Source organism: Podarcis filfolensis (assembly GCF_964270895.1).
Source record: "Podarcis filfolensis genome assembly, chromosome: 11".
NCBI classification, from domain to species: Eukaryota; Metazoa; Chordata; class Lepidosauria; order Squamata; family Lacertidae; genus Podarcis; species Podarcis filfolensis.
In genome coordinates this window covers 3,811,918-3,830,259 of record NC_139613.1, presented here as the reverse complement: position 1 = coordinate 3,830,259, position 18,342 = coordinate 3,811,918, and the positions used below count along the sequence as shown (strand labels likewise).

At 45.7% G+C, this 18,342-nt stretch overlaps 1 protein-coding gene across 8 annotated transcripts in view; it reads right to left on the bottom strand.

Moving 5' to 3' along the window:
- Positions 1-18,342, bottom strand: part of KIAA1328 — a 224,608-nt gene that overhangs the window by 42,746 nt on the left and 163,520 nt on the right. For all 8 annotated transcript variants that reach the window (XM_083575685.1, XM_083575683.1, XM_083575680.1 and 5 more), the window contains one exon: positions 16,002-16,106. In XM_083575685.1, the coding sequence (XP_083431811.1) occupies positions 16,002-16,106 (105 nt within the window). The remainder of the gene's footprint in view (positions 1-16,001; positions 16,107-18,342) is intronic.

Genomic DNA, 18,342 nt, shown 5'->3' with positions numbered 1-18,342 from the left:
TTTAATAAGGAAGTAACATTCCAACAGGTGGACACTCAGTCGAGCTCTGAAGCGGCACAGCCCAGAGACGTGTTTGCTTCCAACTCTGCGAGGCCTCAGCTCATGTTGCTCTGTGTGTTTGCTTATCGGCGGCATCTGGCTGAGAAACCGGCACGCTAAGCTTACGTGTGGCTTGCAGAGCAGAACTGGCCCCTCTGCCTCTTTCGCAACCCACACACGTAGTCAAAAGCCTTCGCCAGCACACCCCTTGAAGAAATAAGGAATTAAACGGGTCTTTAAACTGACACCAGCGTATCCTCTCCGAAGCCTCGTTCCTAATTTTGCTGCAGTAAATAAATAAATAATGGCGTGTTTTGATCCTCCCCTTTGCAAATTCCGGCCTTAATTGGCTGCTCTAATAAACAGCAAAATGATTAGAAATTATCCTCTCCCCTCCTTCCCCACCCATGGAAAATAAATCTCAGTTGGTAAAGAGAGCGGGCGAGCGTTGGGCTGGGGTGGGGGACCTCCCCCGGCTTAGAGCTCTGCAGAGATTCATGTTGAAGTCAGGCCTGGCAAGCTTTAAGCGGGACAATATGCCAGGAATCTGCACGTGGCCTTTCGTACGGAGCGGAGTAGGGCAGCTGTCGCTCCAGCGAGCAGGGCTGTCAGCCTTCACAAAAGAAAGCCATGTAAATGCCAAGTCACAGGTATAAAAACAATCCTTCAAATGCAGCGCCCACGTATCTGGAAAAACCTGCCTGGCTCTTGGTGAGCGAAAACACTGAAAGGATTGACAGAACATCCTCTTCCAAACAAAGTTTCTGACCTAAATCCCAACTTCTGAAGCTGTTTCAGCGGCCCTGCTCTCGTTCCCTAGGATGCTGCTGCATTATTTTGGGGTGGGGTGGGGGGAACGCAGCTCATAAGAACAAGGAGCACTTTTGAGCAGGCATTTTAAAGGTCCAGATTTAACAGCTTCCTGAAAGTGGCCTCATTTGGACACAGTGCTAAACAACAGTTTAGCACAATGAGGACTAACTGCTTTGAGCCTCGGGTTTGTGCTCACACGCCTTCCCCTCTCCCCCCTGGAGGAGCATACGTCACACAAATATTGAAATTATTGTGGACCCATTCTGGATCTTTTACAAAAGCTGGATTTTTTGTGGTACAAGAAAAGGTGGTTCTTTGGGTTCATTATTCTGGAACCCTAGCTGAATGACCCTGTCATGTGGCTACATGCCAAAAAATAAACTTAAAAAATAGCAACTATACCCACTATAAATGGTTCTGTAAACCGCCCTGAGACCTCTGGGTATAGGGTGGTATGTAAATTCAATAAATAAATAAAAATAAATAAAATAAGCGAGGACAGACCCTTACCTGTGTGGAACCAACTCAGTTTCTAGGGCTCCAGTAGATGCGAGCAATTTATACTGCAGAACATTCAAAGTACTCCTGACATTTGCTGTTTCATGCAAGGCTTCGATGCAACGAGACCAGCAGCAATGAACAATACAAAATAGAAATGGAAGTCTCCCATCTTAATTGCCAAAGTACTTTCAAAAGCCTTGCTTCACACAGGAGTCCGTATATGAGGCTCCACGTACTGAGAAGACACTGGGTGACTGTAGCAGCTGGCTATTCTGATAGGTACTGGACAATGAAGAGAGCCAAAGGCGTTTCAGTGCCACCACCAGCTGCCTGATAGGCTGATGTCCCTCCAGGAACACAGTTGCTTTCGACTGCTCCAAGTCCAAGAAGCCAAATACGGCAAGCAGGGCGAAGGCATGGAGCCAGTCAAAGGTATTTAGGGAGGTTTGGAAGGGGACTCTCCATAGGTGGGTGCAGCATCTGCCAAACCCCCTGGTTGCTAAAGCCACTTGAGGTTCCTTCGCTGCATGGAGCCATGTTCACAGACTTCTGTCTGAACCCCAGCCACACACTGAATAGGGAAGAGGAGTGTGAAAGACAACTAGGAGGGAGGAGAAGCTGATCATAGCCAAGCAAGGAGATGAACAGGGCATGAGTGAAGTTATTTCAGAGAATCTCACCAGGAAAGTTTGAAGAAAGTTGGCTAGAAAGTGGAGGAAAGGGAGCAGCAGAGCTTCCACCTCAACTCAGAAGCCCATATAATAAAGAGGGAATGTAACTATGTCAGCACCAAAGTTTCCCCTTTAAGGAAGAAAAATTAGGAGCTCCTTTTTAGCAAGATTAAGGTTGAGCTGTTGGCTAGACAACCAAGATTATGTTTCAGAGAGACTGTTGTACGAGAGACAAAGCGGAGCGATGGATTTAAAAGTCATTGGCATAGAGATGATAGCTGAATCTGTTCAGGTGGATGAGGCTACCCAGGGGATAAGGCAGTGAAGACCTTTGAGCAAATCAAGACCAGCCTAAATCCCTTCTCTGAACGGGCTGGAATTGTTACAAACACACACACACACCTGCCAAGAGGAGATCTTGCAAAACACACACCCATAAGTACACTGTCTCTCCATAAAATCTAAAGATCATACGGCTTCTAAAATTAGGACGCCTGCTAAATGAAAGTTAACCCGAACAATAACTTTAGCTAAACTCTAGGTCACAAGGACTGAATATAATGAGATGAAGAATATGAAAAGGCCATTCATAATGAAATTCATCACACTACGAATGCCATGCTTAGCTGCCTTATAACGTATAATTAATGATCCTATAAAAATCCAGCACTCCAGACTCTTCCTGCTGCCCACAGAGCCGTTCTTGATGCTGGGCAGGGAGGAAGAGCAGCTGCTGCCACAAACGCTGCCCTCTGAGAAGCATTAGCGGGGTGCTCCCCTCCCCTCCACGTTTGTCCATCAGCTGCCATGGACCCATTTCCATAACTTGCTGAGCTTTGGGGACCCTTATCCAAAAACCAGCGTTCGCAGCTGGCCAGGGAAGATGACAGGCTGTGCACATCGGGAGCATGGGATCAAACAAGTTTGCTATTAGTTCTGATGGCAGACCATCTCTGCAGCAGCTACAGCCTGAGCGAGTGGGCAAGGGCCCAACAGCTTTGCCCTAGGCAAGAGAGGTCTGCAACTGCCAACCTTTGGGCCAAATGCAATGCGCGCCCATCAGGTAGCTGCCCCTCATCTGCCCACTGGAGAACAACCGGTTCAGAAGAAGCAGAGGTCGAAGCAAGGCAAGGTTGTGAATCTCCAGCTAAGCAATCTGTGAATCTGTGCAGGTTGAGCAAATTGCAACATCCATCCCAGCTTGAGTCTGTTCCCCAACAAAGTGACCCAAAGTGGGGTTGGGTGGGGGCAGAGAAGCAGACCCATAGTGCATCCCAAGTCTTGCTGGTTTGTGCTGCTGCCCAGGGCAGAAGGTGTGAGTTTTTCACTATGTCTAGAGCTGGCGATAGATAAGGTTCAGGGGATCTGTGGGGATCTAGAGTCAGGGGATCCAAAATTGATGGCAACCCTCCCCCACCTTAGAAGGACACTCCGGGTGTATTGTTCCATGGTCCATGGGAAAGCCAACCTGCCATGGAGAGAGATTTTTGAGCCCTCTGCCTTCCTTACTAGGCTCTAGGAAGGCACCCATGTTGCGGAACCCTTCAAGGGAGATCAAGCCAGGCTCTCTGCTGAAACCTCCCGGCTATCTGTAAAAAGCCCCCCTTTCTGCTAAGCCTTTGACAATCCTCAGAATTAAGTTTTGACAACTCTGGATCTATTTTTGGATATTTTACTGGTGCCATATGCTGCTTGTTGGCTTGTTATCAGCAATTACTATATTATATTTCAACTATCACACTGTATTTTATTTATAACATTTTATGGCTGTTTTTAATAAGCTTCAAGCCAGCTTGAAGGATATATCTATGGACTGGTTTTTGTGCTTTGGTATTTTTGATACCTGGCCAATGATTTTCTTCTCCTTTACTTTTAGGCTATTGTTGTAGAGGGAATCGGTATTTTATGAGAATCTACATTCTATTATGTGTTATCTTATTAAACTTGTGTTACTATAACTGCTTTGGTTTTCATGTTATCTGTTGGCATTTGTGTTCTATGTTGGAAACCACCCGGTAGTCTTTTGACAAAGGGTGGTATATAAACAAACAGGCAAAAATAAAATATATATATAAATGAAGAAGAGGGTTGACAGAAATGTGTCAGTGATGGAAACAGCAACTGGCGTTCCACTTTTCCTTTGTTACTACTACAGTCATACCTTGGAAGTCGAACGGAATCCATTCCGGAAGTCCGTTTGACTTCCAAAGTGTTCGAAAACAAAAGCACAGCTTCTGATTGGCTGCAGGAAGCTCCTGCAGCCAACTGGAAGCCGCGAAAGCACCACCAGACGTTCAGCTTCGAAAAGAACGTTCAAAAACCACAACAGTCACTTCCAGGTTTCGATCGTTCGGGAGCCGAAACATTCAAGATCTAGGCTGTTCGAATACAAGGTATGACTGTATGCATTTCTATAGAGCGTTGATGTCCCCCCCCAAAAAAAAATATATTCACATAATCTTGGTGAAATCTTTGCAATCACCCTACACAATGTCATTGATGGGGAACCTGCAGCCTCCCAGGTGCAATTCCCATCATCTCTGAGCACTGGTCACACTTTGCTGGAACTGGAGATGGGCTCCAGGGCATTTGGATGGTCACAAACGCCCTGTCCGTGTTGTAAGGTGAGCCAGTATTATTGTCATCCCCAGAAATTAGGCAGAGGCTGAATGTGACTAGCCTAACAAAACAACAACAACAACAACCCCAAAACCTGGTGAGTTTATGGCAGAGGTGAGATTTGAACCAGGGACCTCCTGATACACAATTCAGTCTCTCAGCCACTTCTCCCTAAACCTCACCCCCATTTACAAGGCCTTTAATAGCAGAAAAATAAACTGTTTGAAGATCCATCTTGTTTTACATCACCACTCCCAGCTGATCCAATATAACAAACGGGTCGTCCATTCCTCCATCAAAAAAAAAAAGAGAGAGGAAAAAAGCCTTATCCCTCGTGAAGCCGTGGTGCTCAGATTCAAGGTTAAAGGATTAAGGCCCAAAGCATTGCATTCCAAAGGAAAGCAAGCCAAACATCAAAAGAAACACAAAAATCAATCCTCTTCACCATGGGAGCAGTGTGAAGAACAAATCAGCCAAGCTGAATCTAACATTTTCTCTGTGTGGCTCTGGGAAAAAAATTAGCACTCTTGTAAGCATAATGGACAGTTTGGAAAAGGCTTGGCACCAATGGAAAGCTGCTGAGCTCAATTCAAAGCACCAAGGCACTCCAGGAAAGATCCCTGCAGGAGTAACCTGGGTCAAAAATGGTAGGTGGGGCACACTGAAAAATAAAATTAAACAACCACTCCAGCCTAAGTAGCTTTGGGTGCACCCAAAGTCTTCGAGAGGAGCCTTTGAAGTCTCTGTATCTGCAAGTGGCTGGGCATTGCCTTGCACACAGCACTTCATGTCCTGGAGCACCGTTGTGATCAAGGTGGCAAAAAGAGGAAAACACGGAGCTGATGGTCTAGTGAAGGACAGAAACATTGGGAGAGGGAGGCTTTGTTCATTCCGCTGAATATTTTAAAGACACCTCTGTTTTGTTGAAAGCAGCCTTGCTCCCGAGCAGTGAAACAAGAATTAAATGAGCACGGCAAGTTGTAGGTGAGAATCAAGAGCAATCGCTTTCATTCAAGACGCGGGTTCTTCCTGCCCAAAATCTAAACACAAGCAGCAACATGCTCCAGTTGGTTCAGGCAATCATAACGTTAAGGTGCCCATGGGGGCAAGCTTGCCATCCTCTAAGATTTCAGGGACATGCTAAAGCAAGGATAGATAGAGAACATCAGGTCTAGGGGCCTAATATGACCCTCCAAATCTCTCTCACTTGGATGATTCCTTAGGCTATTTTGCTTTGGTCAGACCACACCTGGTATACTGTGTCCAGTTCTGGGCACCGCAATTTAAAAAGGATGTTGACAAGCTGGAAGGTGCACAGAGGAGAGAGACCAAGATGATCAAGGGTCTGGAAACCAAGCCTGATGAGGAACAGTTGAAGGAGCTGGGTATGTTTAACCTGGAAAACAGGAGACTAAGAGGAGATATGAGAGCCATCTTCAAATATCTGAAGGGCTGTCACATGGAAGAGGGAGCAAGCTTGTTTTCTCCTGCTCTGGAGGGTAGGACACAAAGCAATGGCTTCAAGTTGCAACAAAGCAGATTCCGACTAAACACCAGGAAGAATTTTCTGACAATAAGAGTTATTAGACAGCAGAATGGTCACCCTCGGGAGGTTGTGGACTCTCCTTCCTTGGAAGTTTTCAAGCAGAGGTTGGATGGCCATCTGTCATGGCTGCTTTAGCTGAGATACCGGCATCGAAAGGGGTTGGACTTGATGACCGCTGGGGTCCCTTCCAAGTCTGTGATTTTAGGAACCTTCCCAAGACCTCACCATCCCTCAAGTGCTTTTGCTTGGCTGCAAAGCATCCTTGAACTCTGATGAAGCTTCTTGCTTGAGCTGGTGCAGGACAGAGAGGGCAGTGTGAGTGCTGGTAGAAGCAAGCCAAGTGTACCAAGGTAAAACTCACTTTAAATGCTCTGCTCCCCTTTGTCTCTGGCCTCGCCCATCACTGGCATGTTGTCCTCGTGAAGTTGCACAAAAGGGAAAGTGGCCCTTTAGCTGAAAATGGTGCCAGAGGATGGGTGAACTGAGGCAATGGGTGAACTGCCTGGTGGGATCTCTCCAGCCCTATCTGATCAGGCCAAGAAGACAGTGGCTGATCCAAGCTTCAGCACCAATGCTCAAGAAGCAAAGGCAGAGGTCTTGCTATTAGGGTCTTCTTCGATCTTCACCTTGCAAACAGGTCAGACCTTGCTACATGGATGAGCAATCTGGTTACCGTGAACGTTGATTGCTGCAGCCTTAAAACCTTGCCCAAATTGGGCAAACCTGCCAGAAGATGCAGTCATATTACCTATGTAATATGCTCACTCCCCTTTTAGCTGGGTGACCAGCTGCAGAAGTTACTGTGTACACAGGTTGCTACAGGGTTGGTAACTAAAGGTCTGACTCTGACTCCGAAGGAACTGAAGTGGGCCCACTTGAGAATTTGAAAAGAGTCCATCCCAGATTGCAAATAATGCTAGATTGGAAGAAAGCAGTTCCACATAAGGCTTTGAAGAGCAAATGCCTCCCTTTGCTAAAGGCCGCCAGTTGCTGAGCCTATTTGTGGCTGTAATGGGATAAATCCACTATATAGACATCTGTTATGCAACAATGGGCAATGGCATCCATCTGTTGCAGAGATACAGCACTTATTGACAAGTCAGATTTGTATCTACCGATAAGTCAGCATTTGCACTTTTGTGCAGATCTGTTAAGGGACATTTCATTGACCAAATAAGTGGCTCCCACTCTGTTTTTCTCCTCTCCAAAAGCTACAAGCATCAACATAAACCAATCTGGCACCGGCAAGTATGCTGGGCTGTTAGAAGAGATAGTGACAAGAGGGTTAGCTAAAATTTCTGCTTAACTAAAGAAGGGGAGAGAGGAAAAAGCCTGCAAACAATTTGCAAAAGGGGTTCATTTGAGGCTGTCAAAATGCCAGTTTAAAACCGCTGAGAAGGAAGTCAGGGAAGGGGAAGCGCAAGCAAGTTGCACTCAAGTAAATTCATGAAGCCAACGAGGTGGTTCAAGGTGTTATTAAATTCACCTCCAGAGACAACACACAAGAGTAGAGTTTGGCGGCCTCAGCTGAATGCTGGCACAACTGGCAGCTACTTCTCAAGAGACCCAGAGCCGAAATAGCAGGATTTGATGTGTGTCATGATTGAAAAGAATTGACAGGTGGCCCCGAGAGTAAAATAGCAGAGCCACAAGGTGGAACTGCATATGGAATATTGGGGGGAGGATCTCCAGCCCAGGGGAGAAGGGGGGGCTGCTGCTCAGGAAGGTTGGGGGGTATATTTCCACCTCTGGGGAAGGCAAGAGGAGCTGCAGGTAGGCATCCATTTGCATTTGACAGCCTTGATTAAATTAGGAAACAAAAGGCAGAGTATAAAATACACACCCTCTAAAGTTCAGCTATAAAAGAACTGCCGATAATGTGTTTTTAACAAGCAGCAGAAATAATTCCCTCTGCCACCAGCATCACCACACCCTCTTCTCTTACCAGACATTCAGAACAGCTATACCATAAACAAAATCTGAAAGATCCGACATCCCTTCCCAGAATAATCACCATAACAACGCACATTCAAAGAGAGGGAAAGTGCTATGAAATTCTGCAATTGACATTTCCAGCTAACTAAAAATATCAGAGGGGAAATCACACTCCAGAGTGAGATGGAGCCTCAATATACCCAAAATGAGAACATTTAGGTGGTGCAAATAATCCGGGGGGGGGGGAGAGAGAGAGAAGGAACTCCTCTAAGAAGAACAATTATGCATGGGAAGGGTCCCTCAACATAGCACAGCTCTAGCAGAAAAACTAGGCTATAGAAAGGAGTTCCTGGTTGACAAAACACTGTTCTCAGTGTGGCAGTAGGTCCCACTGAGCACAATTGGCATAATATCCTATTCCTATGCAATGTGCTTTGAGGGACAGCCTCGCATGGTCATAGGAGAGGAAAAGACACATTTTCCTTATAATTTGTTTAGTTGTGAGATGTGCACACCTGTGCTGGGGACAGCAGGGGCATAGGTGCAGTCTAAAACTTAAGGGAAGCACAACACAATTTGTCTCATTCACAAAATAAATGGTGGAGCATTTTTCATTTGTTTTTGAAGATGTGGCGGTCTTTAAAGAGGTGCAGAAGGAAAGAATCTCAGTCTCCAAAGTTTCTAAAGCGGCAAACTATCAAAAGTAGCATGTTAAAAAGAGGCTGCAAAATGGGGCCGGCACAAATTCTCGTTAGAGATTTCTTCCCCTGCTCCCGGTCCAGAGACCATTCTACACTCCCCAGGATAAGTAGAAATAGCGCCATCTCTGAGTGGCTCCAAGTTAGATGGGAAGTTTAGGACCAGGCAACCCCTTTCGCTCTCTCCCTTCCAAAGGCAGCGCCTGCAGAAGTAAGAGTGAGTATTGATACCCACGTTGCAATGCTGAGTATCTCTTTCAGCAGATATCAACTCCCAAAAGCTGCAGTGATGAACACTATGCTTTGAACATCCAACTAAGGATAGCTAGAATGATTGCATAGGAAATCTCCGGATCTAGGGAGGAGAAAAAGTGTGGGATACCAGTAGTTGGAGGAGAATGCTGCACAGAGAAGGGGGTTCATGATGCACACTAAGCCGAGCTGTGCGCGATCAGTTTCACAGTGACCCAGTAATCTCCACACTTCCCTGGGGAAGGAAGCTTTCCTAGAGTCAAACATGGCAATCAGCTGTGCAAAAAAACCTGAAGAAGCATGTAAAATCTCATTGACTGCCCAAGGAAATTCAATAGGGGTGAACATGGCTTGTACAGAATAAGCCCTTCTCCCCCGCCCCATGGCTTCTACCCCTATTGACATGACCAAGCATAAGGTGTGCAGCCAAGGTCTTTGGGTCCGAGGAAGAATGGGAATATCACAAGGCTGAGATCTCTGAAGTGCGAGACGTAATTATGCACCATTTCATTATTAGCACAGCCTCTGCCTGCATGGTACTCAGGTAAACAGCTGACCTCTTCTCCCACCCCGTTTTCCTTCCCGTGCAGAGGTATTCATATTCAAAAATCAATATAATAAGTAGATTACCTGGGGGGGGGGAAATCACCTCTCCCAGATGTCAGGAGTGTGCACAAAAGCAGGTTCTGGTCGTATTGATCTTACTAAATACTCACAGAGTGGGTTCTTCAGCACGTAGCAGACCATCTGCATCGGGGAGATGGATTTTTCCTTTTTTTAAGACGTACAATGTGGTTCTGCTTTAGACAACATTTTCAAGGGCCTCTTGCACCGGGGCCTTGCAGGGCAAGTGCATAAGAACGAACAGGCGCAGGCCGTTAGCAGATGCAGTTTCTGTGATGTGGGGTGGTAGAAAGCTGCCTTCTGGTAAGAAGTGTCGGCCACTCCACAGCTCCCCCGCCGCCGCCGCCCTTTGCCATGCAAGAATAGAACCCAACAGTGCTCATGGGATTTGGCCTCAAGAGAACTAAAGCTTTTGAAAAGAGTTTTTAGCTCATACAGTTGTGGAAAAAGTCCTGTTGATATTGTGAGCAGCACTAAATGTGGATGTTGGTGGGACGTTAGGCACTATGATGGCCGTAGTGGAACACAGGACTAAACTCTGATCTGTGACCTGATCTAGCAAGGCTGCTCCTGATCTTTATATCCATTAATTTCGTCTGCCATTCTTCTTTAGGTCGGAATTTCTTCTTGCTTCCATCTCTGGGCTAACAATACTCTTGCCGCTGTTGTTGCATATAAGAACAGTTTGACATCTTGTCTATTAATGTCTTGGCCTATAATACCAAGTAAAAATGCTTCTGCTTTTTTAAAGAATGCGTATTTCAACATCTTTTTCATCTCATTATATATCATTAAAAGGGCTAATGGCCAGGAAATACATTTCTGGCATAGGTCTTCAAAGTCAACAGATGGACCCTGAGCTAAGAAGTTCAGAGAGACAGTAGTTTAGTGGTAAAAGATGCTTTTCATGCCCTCCTTTGGCAGCAGAGGAGGAGAAAGATCTCTGCCCCGAGACTCTGAGCTGCTGCCAGTCAAGACATCACAGAACTGAGCTAAATGGATCGATGCCTCTGAATGAGGCATTTCTTCAAACTCTGAGAAATACGGAAGAACTATTCCTCAAAAGCTGGGGTGGAAGACCTTTTTCAGCCCAAGGCCTGCACTTCCTACTAGGCAACCTTCCAGGAACCACATGCCAGTGGTAGGAGGAGCATCTTCAAAAGTGGGCGGGCCATGAGTGTAGATTTTACCTTTGCACAGTAGGCTAGTGTCTATATATGCACCACCCACCCTACCTTACTGTTCTCCATCCCAATAAATAAGAGATATTAAAGGAGGTTCAAGGACACGTGCCAGTCAGGTAAAAATACTTAAGGAGGGTGAAAAGTATGGGGGAAGGGGTGGCCTGGGAAGAAGCTTGAGGGCCATATTTGGCCCCTGGATGTGAGGTTCCCCACTTATGCTGTAAAGAAGCTTTCCTCAACTTTGTGCCCCCCCCCAAATGGCCATGCTGGCTGTGGCAGATGGGTTTTGTAGTCCAAAATGTCTGGAAGGCAGCAGGTTAGGAGAGGCTGTGCTCCAAGGCTGGCTAACCTGGCTGCATCAAGGAAAGAAGCAGCCTTCCAAATCATTATCCGCCCCCAATCTCACTGTGAGATACTCAGACATAGATGGAATGGGCAACATTGATTAAAGCTGGTTGGTTGATTGGTTAACTGGAGAAAGAACAAAATGATCCCATGACAAAAGTAAATGAAGAAGATCAAATGGGTGGAGCAGGTCTCAGCTTTTGCAAACAAACAGCTTGACGTGAAACTGAAATCAGACTTGCCCGCAGAAGTCTCCCTCTGGGTAGCTTGAGGTTGAATCCTGACAAGACAGAAGTACTGTTTTGCAGGGACAGGAGGCAGGCGGGTGTGGAGGACTCCCTGGTCCAGAATGGGGTAGCTGTGCCCCTGAAGGACCAGGTGCACAGCCTGGGAGTCATTTTGGACTCACAGCTGTCCATGGAGGCACAGGTCAAGTCTGTGGCCAGGGCAGCTGTCTAGCAGCTCCATCTGGTACGCAGGCTGAGACCCTACCTCCTTGCGGACTGTCTCACCAGAGTGGTGCATGCTCTGGTTATCTCCCGCTTGGACTGCAATGCGCTCTACGTGGGGCTACCTTTGAAGGTGACCCGGAAGCTACAACTAATCAAGAATGCGGCAGCTAGACTGGTGACTGGGAGCGGCCACTGAGACCACATAACACCGGTCTTGAAAGACCTACATTGGCTCCCAGTACGTTTCTGAGCACAATTCAAAGTGTTTGTGCTGACCTTTAAAGCCCTAAACAGCCTCAGTCCATACCTGAAGGAGCGTCTCCACCCCCATCGTTCTGCCCGGACACTGAGGTCCAGCTCCGAGGGCCTTCTGGCAGTTCCCTCACTGCAAGAAGTCAAGTTACAGGGAACCAGGCAGAGGGCCTTCTCGGTAGTGGCGTCCGTCCTGTGGAACACCCTCCCACCAGATGTCAAAGAGAAAAACAACTACCAGACTTTTAGAAGACATCTGAAGGCAGCCCTGTTTAGGGACGCTTTTAATGTTTGGTGGACTATTGTATTTTAATATTTTGTTGGAAGCCGCCCAGAATGGCTGGGGAAACCCAGCCAGATGGGCGGGGTATAAATAATAATAATAATTTATAATAATAATAATAATAATAATAATAATAATAATAATAATAATAATATAGCTTTAAAAAGATGCTCTCCGAGAGCCAACGAGATGCCTCTCTCCACACAAAGGCCATTTTGCCTTCCAAATGCTAAGCCCCACCACCCTCCGCACCTGTCTGCCTCTGGGGTCCCCACTGAGAGGCCTGCATGTTCTTGGGACCTTTCCTCTTGCCCTTGTGCACATCGCCCAGCAGGCACGTCCCCTTGCCTGCTATTCTTCCCACAGATAATAGAAAATAAATTGCAATTAGATTTGGTAATTGTAGATAATTAAGTCAAAATGAGCAGTTAATTATAAAAAAAAATATGTTTTTCGGGTGTTGATTGTATCATTTATTTTCTTTCGAAACTCTAATGTCTCGCTTGAGCAAGTTTAATATTTTGAATACTTTTAACCCTTTTTATAAAAAAAAGCAAAACAAAGAACAGCACAAACAAAAAAATTCCTCCTTTTAAGTGGAGCCTTGCTTAGCTGAGAATTAACATTCAAGTTTTTACCCCAGGAGTTCATGTCAACCAGAAGGTAGAGATAACTTCTTTTCTTGATTATTTCTGTGTTTTGTTTTTCAAATAGCAAAAAAGGAAAGAAAAGTCTTTGGCATTTCAATGACACAGTCCAGCTGCACAGCATCATTCTCCAGCCCCAATAATCACATGCACCCTTTTCAGAGACTGAAGCAAACATCACTTCCATATTCAAATGCATAAAGGAGACAAATGGACTTGTCGTCTTAGCCTCCTCTGGCTTTACATTAGATTAAATTATTTAGGGCGCATTCATCTGGTAACCTTTGCAGAACTGATGAATGAATACAGGAAGCAAACTTTCCGATGTCTTGCTGCCAAACTTCACGACCGGCTGGCACAGAGACTCGGGAATGCGCAATTGCACACTAATGCTTTAAGATTACTGCATGTCTCCATCAGAAAAGTGAGACATAAAGTCGGACAAACAGTCCCATAGAATCCCTAAGTCTTGTTTCTCTCACAACCTATGTTATCTCTCCCCTCTCGATATAGGAGGGCTGTTGCCACTAACAAAAGACCTGCAGATGCTGAAAGTAGATTCGCTAGAAGAGTGGGAACATTTGATACTTGTGTTTTCTAAGTATTACATACAGGTAACTTGCAGATCATGTGCATTTAACTGCATGCGACAATTTAAAAATAAATAAATAAAAAGGGTGGAAAGGAGATGGGCACCTGGGGTATTCTAACCACCGTATTTTTCACTCTATAAGATGCACCTGACCATAAGACGCACCTAGTTTTTAGAGGTGCTATGATGCTTATGTACTGCTTGTGGGCTTCCCACAGGCATCAAGCTGGCCACTGTCTGGCCACAGTGCTGGCCACTGTCTCCGTGCAGCACCCCTTCAGCGAAGCGGGAGGAGGAACAGAAGGAGCCCCTTCTTTTCCTCCTTCTGCTTTGCAGGAGAGGGGCTTTGCCTCTCCCTCTATGCGCAGCACCTCTTCTGCGAAGCACTATTCGCTCCATAAGACGCACTCACATTTCCCCTTACTTTTTAGGAGGGAAAAAGTGTGTCTTATGAGGTATTTAAATATACTTTCCCCAAGAAACCAGAGGCCTTTCTCTTGGGTATTGTCGGCCAAGGGGTGTTAAAGACGGATATAAATTTCTTTATGTATGCTACAACAGCAGCTAGAATACTCATTGCGAAGTACTGGAAGACGCAAGAGCTACCCACACTGGAAGAATGGCAGATGAAGGTGATAGACTACATGGGCTTGGCAGAAATGACGAGCAGAATCCGAAACCAGGGAAGAGAAGCAGCGCAAGAAGAATGGAAAAAATTCAAGGACTATTTAAAGAAATATTACAAAGTTAATGAAAGTTAGAATGATGTTGGACTGGAAAGTAAATGGTTGCTATTAGCAATGGTTAAGACAAGGAGAATAAGGAAGAATAGTCTAAATTTAAATTAAAATAAGGGAAGATTCGCTGAACAATCAATAAGAATTTGGAATACAGAAAGGGGAGGCATGAGGAAGTCGGGGAAGAAAGGTATAAGAAATTAGGATATGAAATGATACATGTTTTTTTGTTCTGTTTTTGTCTTTGTATGTTTATGTTTGTTGTGTTGTGTTTATATGGAAAAAATAAAAATATTATAAAAAAATAAAAAAGAAAAAGTGTGTCTTATGGAGCAAAAAATACAGTATATGTGATTTTGGTTTTATGCGCTATCCCCAGAACACAACCTCACTGTATGTTAAGGTTACTGTACTATGTTTTGGACAAAATCAAACACAGATAAGTCCGTTTATGGTCACCTCTATAATGAAGCGACACATTATCTATCTGCACAGGAAAGATTTCCTGCATGAGAAAGGAGGAAAACCCTATCCGTAAGGAACAGAAAAGCTAACGCATCCAATTGTGGAACTGAGTTTCTAAGCAGTTTTGATCATTGGTCAGACAAGGGCCACCAATGGAAACTGAAGGCACTACCTTCAGGAAAAAGAAGCAAAGTCAGACATGCAGATCTGAACACGACACTAAAAAGCCAAGTTCAGTACAACTGGCTTTGTTTCGAAGGCAAAATGATGGTGTGGGCAGCACACGCTGATGCACGTTTACTCAGAAGCAAACCGAATTGCGCTCAATCCAACCCTCCGCCTGCCTGGAGAATCGAGACCTTTGCGGGGGTCGTCCCTCAGCCCAGTCTCGAAGCCCAAACTTAGAAGGGAACTTTTCCCTGCATTTGTTGCTGCAGCAAAGGTCGAGGCAGCCCTCGAGGGATGATTCAGAGATCAATGCTGGCTACAATCACAGCCCCAGAACTGGAGAAGCGTAGTGTTCAAACACAGAAAGAGAACATTGAGAAGCTTGGCTATGAAAGCACATGACACCCAATGAGAAAAACACAGTGAGTGCTGCCCAGTGATTGCTCCTGCCTCTCCCGGTGCAGGCACTTGTTATAAGGAGTTCCGCATTTTCATTAATTAACGGAGAGATAGGCAGACCCTGTGCAACTCTGCCCATCCTAGGGTAGGGCTCAAGGAGGCGCCCTCTCTTCCCCCAGAGATTATTAGCACTTCTGTACAGAACTCTGCTTCCGCACTTGAAGAACTACAGACCTGGGTCAAACTACAAAGGTTGCCAGGGGACACTTTTTCAGAGCACCTCTGCTGAATTCCAACTCCAGTGTCACCCTATTTGCTGCCTGTTTTGGGGCCCTCTCTCCCTCCTGGCTTTGTGCCATGTGAACCACTTCCAAACCTCTCTCTTAAGCTTGCTGTCTCCAATAAACGTCTGTTTCAAACCTTGCCTTGGTTGGTTTCCTGACTTCTTTGACGCCCTGGCCTGATCCTGCTTCGCCTCTGAGCTTCATCTGAGAGCCCCTAAGTGACTGCCTTTAATGCAGGCTCCCAAGGTCTACTTTCAAGGACAGGAGCCCAGGTCCAGGTCTCTGCACCCGCCACCCCACAGTCTTTATTGACTATATTGTCATCCCATGATGTTACTTCCATTCTTTTTGGCTTGAAGCATTTAATCCGAGAGAAGGGAGGAAGAGGTGAAAGAAAATATGTTTTTTAGCATTCTGTAAAGCCCTTTAGACAAATCATAAAATATACTGACACATGAAAGTGCTTAACAGAGGAGCACAAGACCAAGGTATTACCTGAGGCCCCCACAAGTGCCATTCATCACTGGGGCCAAGCCGCCTGGTCTCATCAGCACTTCATCAATGAGCAGTTCTTCCGAATTAGGAGGCTGGCCTTTAAACCTGGGGTGGAGAGAGAAGAGCCACATATCACGGTAAACATGCACGGTGCTGAGCAGCCAAACTTTCGCCCCTTCTCTTCCTCTCCCCCTTTACACAGCAAGTAAATTAAACACTTAAACTGCAATCCTACCCACACTTAACTGGAAGTAAGTGCCATTGACGTCAACAGGACTTGTGTTTGAATAGACACGCCTAGGCATGAGCCATCGGCCTCCAAGCCAAAAAACCCTAGATTTATTAGAATCCTGCATTATTTTCTGTGGAGGGGGCAGTTCCATGAATACTCCTTGATGCAGTCACAAAGCAGTGGTGCCAGGTACTGAGGTCAAAAGCAGTGCTGTGTGCTTGCCCACCAGATCTCTCAAATGCTCAAGGAATCACTGGATGAGGGCATCAGAAGCGGGCTTTTGAATTCTGAATTTCAAAAGTCCTCAAGATTTTGTTATTGCGATCAGCAAGTACCACAAATGTATTGCCAGTTGGGCAAACTTGCAAAGAATGCCAGCTCCATTCATACAGCAACATTCTAGACAGAAGAATGGTTTGTTTCCATCCCTCCACCCTGATAAATTTAACCCAGAAGAGAAAATACAATTTTTTAACAGAAATAGCAATTTATGGAACGTGCAACTGAGGCCACAAATAGGTTAGATGGCTTTAAAGAGGATAAGATGATTTAGGTAAGAACGTGTTGAACTTGCCATTATTAACTAGAACATGGGTAGGCAAACTAAGGCCCGGGGGCCGGATCCGGCCCAATCACCTTCTAAATCTGGCCCGCAGATGGTCTGGGAATCAGCGTGTTTTTACACAAGTAGAAAGTGTCCTTTTATTTAAAATGCATCTCTGGGTTATTTGTGGAGCCTGCCTGGTGTTTTTACATGAGTAGAATGTGTGCTTTTATTTCAAATGCATCTCTGGGTTTGTTTGTTTTTTTAAAAAGGAGGGAGAACTATTGACTTCATGTCTTGTGTGTTGTGGGCATCTCAGAGGCACCTGGCTGGCCAATGTGGAAAACAGGGTGCTGAACTATGTGGATTTTTAGTCCAATTCAGCTACAAGGCTCTTCTTCCGACACCATTACTGCCATCATGGGGGCTGGCAACTGTGCCATTCTATGGGTGGCACCCAATGCTCTCGTTTCTTTAGGGTTTATGCTTTTGCAATTGAACTTTCCCCAGCTCCTTGCCCCACACCCTCCCCACATCTGCTCTGGAAGGCTGAAACCCACAACAGATTTAGGGGGGGGAGAGGGGGGACAGTTTCGTTGTGCAAGTGGCAGCACTACTCTGGATACAAGCCTCTGTTTACAGCTAGCTAGCTAGCACACACACACAAACAGAGAGTATCAAGACAAGCTGTAGAGCCGAGTTTTGCCAAAAGGAAAAGAAAAATGTGTTTCTCAGCTAGTCTCTGCAGGCATTTAGGTTGTATTGGTGCACTTTAGCGGGGCTGAAAGTCGTGACTGCCTAGCAAAACCTTAAAAGAAAAAGAAAGAAGTTTTCATGCCTCCAAAGATGGAGGTTGTATTTAGCTATCATGGCTAATACTGTTGAGAGACCCATCTATCCTCCATGAACTTAAATTAATCAATACATGGGAAGGAGCAGAGCGGAGACAGTAAAGGATGCCTCTGGTCTTCCTTTTGCAGCTTTTCTGCCAACCAGCACTTTACAGAACGTGCAATCTTCTCAGCAGAAGCTGGATGCAGCAGATGTGAGGATACACAATAAGAAAAGCGTAATTGCAGAGGCATTTAAGAGTCCCGTCGTTGGGCAGTGGATGCCCCACAGAGCACTCCGAGAACGACTTTCAAAACAACAACATTGCCTCGCACAGACTTCAGGCCTTCCTTTTCTTCCTCCATTAGCAGGAACATATGCATGGATTAGAGATATTTGATCATTAAAAATCCATCTGCTCCTACTTAGTTCTTCACCTTTGTTTGTGACCCCAGTAGTCTTCTAAAGTACACAGCTCTGATTGCCTCTGATCAAACAGGCATTTTAACAGCCAAAGCAACACAGCTTGCTTTTGAACAGCATCTTACAGACAAAAGAAGAGATCAAGGAGGGAACCTTGGGAGCTACTCTGTCCTTGCTGGCCACTGACACAGAATGGGACCTCATCCTGAGCTTTTATGTATTTATTGGTGTCTGGAGTCCCCTCTCCTCTGCTGCCCCCCCCCCAGTTAGGTTTGGGAAGGGAAAGAGGGCAGAGGGCTCCTTCAGGGAGT